Here is an 11,366-nt window from a genome sequence, read left to right on the forward strand (position 1 = left end):
AGGTTGGCAGGGGCAGGGACCGAGCAACGGGAGCTCACCCTGTCGCAGGGATTTGAACCGCCCTAGGCCCTGTGGTTTAGATCACAGCGCCACCCGTGTCCCTTACGGTAATATATAAAATAAATAAATTCGTCAGAACAATGAATGCAATTCACTTAAGTAATAGCAGTGCAATAAAAGCAGCTTTCAAAAAGTTTAAAACCATGCAAAAAATAAAAGCAGATTAAATTTAACAAACAATATGAAGGAGGCACCGGTGGTTAGAGTACTAGTCATTCGGTTCATTGGGAAAGTAAAACTTCCGTGCAGATAGTGGGTGTCTGCTGTATCTCAACAGAACAGGGGCAGCCACACTCCAAAGCCCTGCGCACAAGTTACTGTGGCGCTTGGCTTGTGATATTTTTGGGTCTTGGAGAAAGGAGAAAGCTCTCCCACAGACCACAGTGACCCACTGGGTATATATAAAGGATAAGACTGTCTCTTGTCTTGGTGGAGTCACCAGCTGCTGAAGAATTAACACTGCTCACTAACAAAAACACAGCTTGAGCGAGGCTTTGCCTTCGAACAGCCTGGCAGCGTTCCATGGACTAACCACACATTTCGGGAGGCTGAGAGCTTTCGAACTACACAGGACTCTTCTTCAGACCTCGGATGTTTACAGTAGCAACTTTTAAATGTGAAGAACGTAGCAGGGCAGGCAGCTTTTGAGCCCGAGGAAAGCTGCTGGCACAAACAGAAGCTGTGTTAATTGGATTGCAAATGTCTTGCCTCGCTGTGAAGGGTCAGGTTTAAAACCAACCTCAGTCTATAAGGCAAGAAAACCCCAGTGTGTGTTGGGGAGGGAGGCAAAGGGGGCGAAACCTTTCTACCTCTAACGCTGTTGTGTTTAGAGTGTTCCCTGTCCCCCCCCATACTCATGCAAAACAGCCCCGTTTTCAGATTAGCAGAACTGGAGTTAAATGTGGGAAGCAGTCAATTTTTATTACATTTTCTGGTATTACCTAGTGGCCAGAGGGCTTGGAACCCAGCGGGGAGCTGTTCTGCTGCCAGTTCAACGAATGATCAGCTTCAGATTGTTGTGACCCAATGCCTCCGTTGGCCCAGTTTCTCAGAATTTGGAGATTCACACTTTGCAAGCATTTGGTGTTTATGGAAGCACTGGAATTTCTTATTGCGTCTCTGGCTTTTTAGAACTTCCTTCCTCTTAAACCTTTGCAACACATCACCACGGATCCTCACTGGTCCCAGATTGGACCACCCCTGTCGTTTGAGAGGGCGGAATCCAAATCATATCATATCCACATATTTATTCTGGATTCATAGTGCTGGTCCAAAGTTCCTCCTTGCACCTCTGGTGTTTAAAACTTGCTTCCTCTTTGAAGCACATCATTTTGTCTCCTCACCTGCCCCTAAATTGGCTTAGCCTTCTAGTTTGAGTGGTAAGGAAACAAACCCAAATCATATCATATGCTCAAATACCTATCCAGAATTTACAGGGCTGGTCTGCAGATAACACAAGCTCTCTCTCATTGTGCAGAAATCCCCAAAGCCGTCCTGAGTACATGTTCAAATAAGTGCCTGAGTTCTTTCGGCGTTATATAAAAACGGTTTGCGTGGAGTTATATAATCAATTAAACATAGCCTCTTCTGACTGCGACGGTCTGTTTATGTGTTTTATACCTGCCTTCCCTTTCTGGTGTGACACGGGAGCACCTCTTTCCTCTCATGCAAGGGCTTCCTTTTCGTATCTGACAGCCAGCCACTTGGGTCTTTCCTCGTAATGCTGCACAAAAGGCTTTCTCTTAAATGAATTTGTGCTTCTGCATCGGGGTGGGGACCCTCAGCTTTGGGGGCCAATTCCACCCCACCAGCCTCCCTGACATGGCCACCGGGACTCTCCCCAGCCATCAAACTCCCAACCTCCTTGAGTATTTTATGCCTGGCTGGAATGTGTCCTTGAACTCTGATCATGTTTTCCTGCTTGACTGGATGGAGGATAGAACCACGGGTACCTGAGCATGTGTAGAAAGTGGAAGGTTGTAGACTCTCTTTCTTTGGAGGTTTTAAAGCAGAGGAGGTCAGCGATTCTTGAACTGTGATTCCTGCACTGGACTAGATGAACTCTAGAGTACCTTCCACCCACACAATTCTACGATTCTGCTGTGCAAAGTTTGCATTCAATACTCTGACTCGTCTTTTGGCTTGGGCCCTGCCTATTGCTAGCATGTGGAAGGTTGCCCAGAAGAAAATGTGACCCTGACGTCGGGGGAAGCCAACATGGTGCCCTCTAGATGATCAAAGGTAAAGGGACCCCTGACAATTAGGTCCATTCGCAGAAGACTCTGGGGTTGTGGCGCTCATCTCGCTTTATTGGCCGAGGGAGCCAGCGTACAGCTTCCGGGTCATGTGGCCAGCATGACTAAGCCGCTTCTGGCGAACCACAGCAGCGCACGGAAACGCCTTTTACCTTCCCGCCAGAGTGGTACCTATTTATCTACTTGCACTTTGACGTGCTTTTGAACTGCTAGGTTGGCAGGAGCAGGGACTGAGCAACGGGAGCTCACCGCGTTGCGGGGATTCGAACCGCCGACCTTCTGATCGGCAAGTCCTAGGCTCTGTGGTTTAACCCACAGCGCTACCCACGTCCCATCTAGATGATCATAGAATTGCAGAGTTGGAAGGTATCCCAGGGGTCATCTAGTCCAACCCCCTCCAATGCAGGAATCTCAACTAAAGCGTCCATGACAGATGGCCATAAAACCTTCAAGGAAGGAGAGTCCACCACCTCCCAAGAGTGTCTTTTCCACTGTTGAGCAGCTCTTCCTGGACTCCAACTCCCATCAGCCACTGCATGGCAGGAGCAGTGGGCATTGTCCTCCAGTGATGTGCATCTGCAGAAAGTCTGTCCGATCTCTTTGGTTACTGGACGCTCTTCAGGCTGGATGCTGGCAACCCGCATGCATTTCCCCTCCCCGTTGCTCGCAGCCAGGTACCCCAGGGTGTCTTGGCTGAAGTTGTCAAGCTGACAGAGTGCCAAGGATTTGCCTGGCAGCAACACAGCTGCAGCACCCAAATCTAAAGCTCTGTAATTGAATGGGATTTGCTACTTGGGGGTGCATCCTTCGACACTAACGCACTTTGGCATGAATCCTTTTTTAGGAGATAGCCAGTTCTTCATCAGAGTCTTCGCCAACCTTGGGCCCTCCATGTGTTTAATTTTTTATTTATTTATTGCGTAGGAATCCTCCCTTTTTCTCCATGGAGTTCACGGTTTCTTACACGGTTCTCCTCTTCCTTGTTTAATCCGCACAGCAACCCTGTGAGGTAGGCTAGTGACTGGCCCAAGGTCGCTCAGTGAGAGCATTGCGGCTGAGTGGGGATTTGAACCCTGGTCTCCCAGGTCCTAGTCCAGTTCTCTAACCGTTGCTCCATACAGGTTCTCTGTCAATGGACTGCAATTCCCACCCCCCACTGTGCTGTCTGAGGCTGATGCGATTTGTAGTCCAACATCATCTGATGTTGGCGAAGGGTCCTAAAGCTGTACTAGAGAAATGGCCAGTGTGCTCAGCACTTGAGAGTCGCTTCCAAGGCGTGTTCTTGACTTTCCGATGCCGTTCTGAAGTGGTCCCCTTTAGCTGTCATTGGGACTTTGCCCTTGAGAAATCTTTGTGGATACTGTGCTTTGAGGGGGGGGGGGGCATGGACAACCCCATAGGGCTGCTAAGTCTTGTGTCATATGAGAATCTGTAAGCAGATTTTGGTTTCGAGAAGCTGAAGGCAGCCGGCCAGGCCTGAGAGTTGGCCAATGCCATTCTTGAGCTGGGAGCATTAGCTTGTTGTTTAGTCGTGTCCGACTCTTGGTGACCTCCTGGACCAGAGCACGCCAGGCACTCCTGTCTTCCACTGCCTCCCGCAGTTTGGTCAAACTCATGTTGGTAGCTTCGAGAACACTATCCAACCATCTCGTCCTCTGTCGTCCCCTTCTCCTTGGGCCCTCCATCTTTCCCAACATCAGGGTCTTTTCCAGGGAGTCTTCTCTTCTCCTGAGGTGGCCAAAGTCTTGGAGCCTCAGCTTCAGGATCTGTCCTTCCAGTGAGCACTCAGGGCTGATTTCCTTCAGAATGGATAGGTTTGATCTTCTTGCAGTCCATGGGACTCTCAAGAGTCTCCTCCAGCACCAGAATTCAAAAGCATCCGTTCTTCGGCGATCACCCTTCTTGATGGTCCAGCTCTCACTTCTGTACATCACTACTGGGAAAACCATAGCTTTAACTATACAGACCTTTGTCGGCAAGGGGATGTCTCTGCTTTTTAAGATGCTGTCTAGGTTTGTCATTGCCAAGCCTTAGCTACATAGGGCATAATTCCTCGCATTGCAGGCGGTTGGACTGGATGACCCTTTAGGACCCTTCCAACTCTTCAGTTCTATAATTGAACTGCTTCAGGCAGCCTGTTCGTTGGGCATTCACCCTGTTCCTTGCACCGGTTTGGTGCTGGAACAAACTTTGGGTTTGTATCGAAACTATACACGGAGTATAATCTAGTTGAATAGTATCATGGAATTATAGAGGAGGAAGGGACCACAAGGGTCATTTAGTCCAACCCCCTGCAGTGTAGGAATATTTTTGCCCTTCGTGAGGCTCAAACCTTGAGATTAAAAGTCTTGCGCTTTACTGACTGAGCTCGGCTACAGGCTTCTTTCCAGACCTTTTAAGCATGCTTCTTTATACATGGGACAAACGACCTCTACGAAGGGGCAACAGCATGCACAAGACTGTTGCTGAAAAAGCACAGTCCTTCTTAGCTTGTGCACTCTTGACAGATCGAACTTCAAATAACAACAACAACAACAACAACAACAACAACAACAACAACTTATTATTTATACCCCGCCCATCTGGCTGGGCTTCCCCAGCCACTCTGGGCGGCTTCCAACAAAATATTAAAATACCGTAATACATCAAACATTAAAAGCTTCCCTAAACAGGGCTGCCTGTTTAGGCATACAATACTATTTTATTTAAATAATAATAAAAAAAACCAAACGAACTGAACATTCAGAAGTGGCTGGCATAGGCACCCCCTGGCCCCCAAGTGAAGATTTCTTTTTGGATCAATAGGTGGATTAGCAAGATCATTAGAAAGAGGAGTTGAATCATTCTCAAGCTAACGTGGCTCTGGCTCCTTTAAGACCCCGGAATAGAACAATTTTTTTGGGGGGGGGGTTGTTCTCTGCCAGGGCAGCTGAGCCGATGAGTGGAGACAGATTACTGGGTGGAGGGGCTGCACCCCTCCACGTGCGAGATGTCCTCGCAATACCTATTTGGGGAGGGGGGGTCTGGGCTTCCTTTCTGCTCCATCAGCCAGAAAGGTCTCCCCCATCAGCCTTTACGAACTAATGAACAGGCCTGATTAAGATTTGGCAGCTCCCGCACCACCCCACCCCCTGAGGTATTCCCGGGCTGAGGGAAGGGGGAGGCAAAATGTTCACGCACTGGCGCTCCGTGCAGCATTACAGAGAGGATGGCCTCGTAATTAGATGCTGAATGAAAGCAAATGTTTCCTGATGAGCATGGTGGGTGGTTAATTAAGCGGACGGGGAGGAGGAGAGAGCAAAGCTCGAACCCACAACCCTGAGTTGAAGAGCTCTACCACCTGAGCCAGGGGTAGGCAACCTAAGGTCCGTGGGCCGGATCTGGCCCAATCGCCCTCTCAATCCAGCCTGCCAACAGTCCGGGAATCAGCGTGTTTTTACATGAGCAGAACGTGTCTTTTTATTTAAAATGCATCTCTGGGTTATTTGTGGGGCCTGCCTGGTTTTTTTAACTTGAGTAGACTGTGTCCTTTTATTTAAAATGCACCTCTGGGTTATTTGTGGGGCATAGGGATTTGTTCATTATTTTTTTCCAAAATATAGTCCGGCCCACCACATGGTCTGAGGGATGGTGGACCGGCCCACGGCTGGAAAAGGTTGCTGACCCCTGAGTCTGAGCTATTCCAGGTCCTTCTCCGTGAATTTGTCTAATTCTCTTTTAAAACCATCCAAGTTGGAGGCCACCACTGCGAGATCTGTCGCTCAACTCTGTGCTGCGTGAAGAAGTTCTTATCCGTCCTGAATCTTTCGATCTTCAGCTTTGTTGGGTGCCCACGACTTCTGGCGTTGTGTGTGCGAGAGAGAAACTATCTCTACCCTATTTCTCCACGCCATACAGGAAGGGTAGGATAAGCACATCATAAATAAATTGCCATCTCGAATAGGAGCCGTACGGAACTCCCGTTCTGTGCTTGGATAAACAGTTTTGTGGCGTCTTACCGTACACAAAACTGGCTAGATGGAGACTGCTGAATGGGTAGGAATGCAGATCGATCGTTCTTGCATAAAGGTGACTTCTGGTCTCTGCAGCTGCAAGTTTAAAGACGTGTCTGTGTGTCCTTGAACTTGGGGAGATGGACTGTCGCTAAAAAGGCAGCAGACAGCCCTGAGCCATCCCAAAGCCTCGGTGAACTGGCTGCTAATTTAATCCTGCCAGAGGCCCTGGGGGTGCTGAGTCCCGCAGCAAGTTTCTTTTTCCATGGTGTGAAATCCGCCCGTGTGACAAACTGAATTATACATGCTTCTGCCTGTGGCGGAAGAAAATTCTGAAACACATTAATAACCCGGTTTAGGGGCAGGGAATGAAGTTCATTTCTAGCAACACAAACACCCCAACCGCACCCCTCGTTTCCTGCCCCTGGTCTCTCTGCTTACGCAAGGCTGGTTTGTTTATTGATTTTTAATTTGCATTTCTATCCCACCTTTTTTCTTCCTCTCAGGAGCTCAAGATGACAGGCAGGGTTCCATTCCTCCCCATTTTCTCCTTGCAAGGTGGGCGAGTTTGAGAGAAGACAATGACTGGCCCACACCCAAGGTCATCTTTGTGACCAAGTGGCGATTTGAATGCTGGCCGCTCCCAGGTCCTAGTCCGGCACTCTAACCACTAGGCCACGTTATTTGGAGGGAGGGGAGCAAGGTGGGCCCATAAGGGTTGCTGTGGGAAGTGAGTCAAGAAGTAATGGTAAAGGGACCCCTGACCATCAGGTCCAGTCGTGACCGACTCTGGGGTTGCGGCATTCATCTCGCTTTACTGGCCGAGGGAGCCGGCATACAGCTTCCGGGTCAAGTGGCCAGCATGACTAAGCCGCTTCTGGCGAACCAGAGCAGCGCACAGAAACACCATTTACCTTCCCGCTGGAGCAGTAGCTATTTATCTACTTGCACTTTGATGTGCTTTCGAACTGCTAGGTTGGCAGGAGCTGGGACCGAGCAACGGGAGCTCACCCCGTCGCGGGGATTTGAACCGCCGACCTTCTGATCGGGAAGTCCTAGGCTCTGTGGTTTAACCCACAGTGCCATCTGCGTCCAACCCTTTTAAAAAAAGGTCATGTCCTCTCACACTGCATAGGATTCTGAAGGCATCCCAGCCCATTCCCTGCGCCGAAACTGTAGAATTACAGGACTTTCGAGTTGGAAGGGATCCTGAGGATCATCTAGTCCAGCCCCCCGAAATGCAGGAATTTCAGCTAGCCATTCCCAGCACTGGGAGTTGAGCGGAAGTCTGAAGCCTCCTGGCATTGCCCAAGTGGTTGCCTGGCCTTCGGCCCAGGCCCAGTTTGATCCCCCTCTATGGGTCCCTGTAAGTTACCTCTTTGGCCCTTTTATGGGCACAGGTGGGACCAACATGGCTAGCTGGCCCTGACGAATACTTGAGGTTCCTGATCCCTGTGGTTGTAATTCGTGGGCAATCATTTAATTCTATCCCGATCCTAATCTTTAAGCTGTATTTTAATCAATTGTTTGATTGTGTTTTAACGTATTTGATGTTAGGTGCCCTGAGCCTGGTCTTGGCTGGGGAGGGTGGGGTATAAATAAAAATTTACTTACTGACTAACTTACAATTCCAGTTCCTTCCTGCCCCTCTCGGGTAGCGCCAGGTACACGGCTCCTTTGGCATGGGCTCTTTTAGGCATCACCTTCTTGGCCCAGAAAGAAACCTACATTGCAGCAGAGCAGCTCCCTCCTTTGGTATTGCCAGCTCACGTGCCAAAGGGCTTTAGGTGTTCCTCCCAGGGGAATGTGCTCTCCTTTTTCCTCCCCCCGATCCCACTCAGTCAACTGAGCCCTTTTCAAACCCTGGAAGATTCAGGACAGATTGACAGAGGTCCTTCTTCACACACCTCATAGTTAAAAACCATGGGATTCACTCCCGGAAGAGATAGTGACACCCACCAATTTGGAGGGCTTTAAAACAGGATTTGACACATTTGTGGGAATAGAAGACTTTCGGGGGCTATTCCCTCACTGCGAGAAGCCAAGTTGCAGGGAACCAGGCAGAGGGCCTTCTCGGTGGTGGCCCCCGCCCTGTGAAACGCCCTCCCATCAAATGTCAAAGAGAACAACAACTACCAGACTTTTAGAAGACATCTGAAGGCAGCCCTGTGTAGGGAAGCTTTTAATGTATGATGCATTACGGTATCTTAATCTTTTGTTGGAAGCCGCCCAGATGGGTGAGGTATGAATAATAAATTATTATTATTATTATTATTATTATTATTATTATTATTATTCGCCACGATGGTTCTGCTCTGCCTCCACAGTCAGAGGCTGTGATGCTTCTGAATCACAGTTTCTGGGGACCACAAATGGAGAGAGAAGGAGCACGACCTGTGGATGTTCAGGGAGGGACCCTCTTCTTTTCCAGTTAGACTTTAACATATGTTGGGGACCCCCAGCATACTGGAATGCAGATCCCATCACCCTTGATTACTGGCGGTGCTGGCTGGAGTTGATGGGAGCATACTGTGCTGCGACTGCTTTTGCTTCCTCTGTGCAGGATGAAGCATTTTTCCACATCACGTAGTCCTGGGCATAAGGACTACGATCTGGTCCGTATCGTGATCTTAAGAACTTGCTGTGCTTCGGGAGCAGTTCCTGTGGCAGGAGGGAGATCCATTGTCCCTCCCGCGTTGCATTTTCCCTCAACTGCATTTAACTCCTAGCAGTTGCATACCTCCAAAATCCTTCTCTTCCTGGCTGCCACCCGGCGCCGCCTTCCTTGAAGTCTCCTAGCTGGTGTCTCTGGCTCCTGCGATCGCTGAGATGAGCTCTGGAAGAGCAGAGCTGCGGGATCAGTCCAGACCCCTTGCTAATGATCTCCTGTGGTCTGCAAGTGCAAGCAAACTCCCTGCATCCGCACGCCAGTTACGGTTAGAACCGAGCGATGGAAAAGGGAGTTAATGTGTGCCGATGTGTTAAGCCTCAGTGCATGGCAATGTGAAGGCTTGACATTTTCGAATGTGTTCTGAATGGATGCAAATCTTAAAAGCCATTCGGCTCCACGTTTATCAGGGCCTGGAAGATGGCCACGGCCAGATCATGGCGCTTCTGACAACTTTTGAAATCCTGTGTAGGCATAGTACAAGAGGCATTCTGAAAAACCCTCCAGCAGCCGGCTTCTGCTTTTTTGATCTTATTTCTTTAGATTTCATTACGGTAAACCAAAGAATATCCATAAAGAAATATTACTAATAATGCAACAAGCTGAAGGCAGCATACAGCTGAATATCATCATTAAAGTTATTATCCCAAAATATTACCCATATATACCTATTTTTCCAAAAATCTGCTAGTCTGGATTTAATAAGTTCATTTAATCATGGTTACTATCAACCATCCCCCCCCCCAATTCATTTGCGTATGGTAGAAGATATACTTCCCCCCTCCCCAAATTCTAGCTAGCATCATCTTAGCAGCAGTTAAAAGGTTGATTACTGTTTCTTGATTGTTTTCCGGGATAGCATCCCTTTTAGATAGGCAAGTAGGAATATTTTAGGGTGGCATCTTGGCTGGTATCCACTCAAGATGGGTTGCAGAGTAACATCACACACAAGTGGAAACTGAGCTCCTAGCTTGTTGTCAAGGCAGGTTGACTTTTGCTGAAAATGGGGGTTTGGGGTGGTGGTGGAAACAGATCTACGTGCCGTGCGCTCCACCAATTCTCGATTAAGCTTAGCAAATCCCTCTAACCAGCATGTAGAAGTCCACTCCCAGTGTGATGGGAAGACTTTGCAGCATCCTGCAGTAGTGAAAGAGGCACCGATACCTGTCCCTTCAGCTCTGTCCAAGCTCCACCTCTCTTCCTTTTGTGCTGTCATACAGACTCTGCTAAAGGCCTGTCGTTGATGCATGGCATTCGAGTGCATTTTTAAATTAATTTCCTTTTTTTCCTTCTTTGCTTCGGCCAGCAAAACCAGAAGAGGTAAAACCAGCCGCCGAGGTCACCACAGCGAACGACATTGCAGCCCCTCCAAGCAAGGAGCTTCCTCCGAGCCCCGATAAGAAAGCCAAGGTGAGGGTCGACCGTGTTGTGCTTCCAACGCTGCGGGTTTTGGTTCTCGGCACCCTGCTTTTCCCCCTTTTGCTTCTTAAGCCAACGATAAGTTCTGTCCTCTGAGCTGATGGGCTCCCAGGAAAAGGAGCTGGCTACCAAGTCCAGTTGATGGCACTCAAGGCTGTTAACACCACCCCTAAGCTCCTCATTTCTCACCCAGTGGTGGCTGTGAGAAGAGTCCTGGCACAAACACCGAGCAGTTCTTGAGCAATTTTCTTCCCAATGTCTGTTCTGTACCCAGCCCTGTTCTGCGTGCTTTGAGGAGTCCTCAGACATAAGTAGGTCTGGAGTGAATTGTGTTGCATCAAGTTGGAAATGAAGAGCAGCTGAGCTGCTCACTTCATCTTTTCCCTCTGCCGGTGAAGGTAGACCAGGGATGAGGGAACCTCCAGAAGTGATTGGACTCCAACTCCCTTTCAGGAATGATGTGAGCTGGAGTCCAGCATCACACGGACGACCACAGTTCCTCCATCCCTGACGCTGGCAGTACTGAGCGAGATGAACCAGTGGTCCGATTCTGTTCCCTGCATTCTGACAGCTATCACCATGTGAACAGGTTGCCCTTTCTGGAAAATAGGTCAGGAGCAAGCCAGCCAGCAGTAAAGCACACAGAGTCAGTGGTATTAACACATTATTAGAAAAAAAACAAACTGCACAGGTGTGTCAGGCCTAATGAGCACAGCAACAACTCTTCCTCTGTAGGTCTTGCCCCAATGAAACAGTTGCAGAGACTGTCTTAAGTCCCCTCATCTCCAGAACTTTTTTCAGGCAATTGGAGACTGTGCCTGCATGCACCCTGCCACTTCTCCACTGGTTTCAGCCCTTTTCTGGTTCAGGGAGACAAGGGGAGAGAGGAGCTTGTCGCAGCAGGAGGGGGAAACATCTATGACTCTTCACTAGCCAGACTCCTCTCTGCCTCTTGGCCTCCTTCTTCTCCTG

The 11,366-nt window shown here is 49.0% G+C and overlaps 2 protein-coding genes across 27 annotated transcripts in view; one reads left to right on the plus strand and one right to left on the minus strand.

Annotated features, from left to right (window-relative positions):
- MAP4 (microtubule associated protein 4) overlaps window positions 1–11,366 on the plus strand; it is a 211,689-nt gene that overhangs the window by 164,877 nt on the left and 35,446 nt on the right. For all 26 annotated transcript variants that reach the window (XM_083703874.1, XM_083703897.1, XM_083703878.1 and 23 more), the window contains one exon: window positions 10,282–10,385. In XM_083703874.1, the coding sequence (XP_083560000.1) occupies window positions 10,282–10,385 (104 nt within the window). The remainder of the gene's footprint in view (window positions 1–10,281; window positions 10,386–11,366) is intronic.
- Window positions 1–11,366, minus strand: part of LOC310827790 (cytochrome P450 2C25-like) — a 244,651-nt gene that overhangs the window by 36,006 nt on the left and 197,279 nt on the right. The gene's annotated exons all lie outside the window — the stretch shown is intronic.

The sequence above is a fragment of the Podarcis gaigeae genome, assembly GCF_964106915.1.
Source record: "Podarcis gaigeae genome assembly, chromosome: 12".
NCBI lineage: Eukaryota > Metazoa > Chordata > Lepidosauria > Squamata > Lacertidae > Podarcis > Podarcis gaigeae.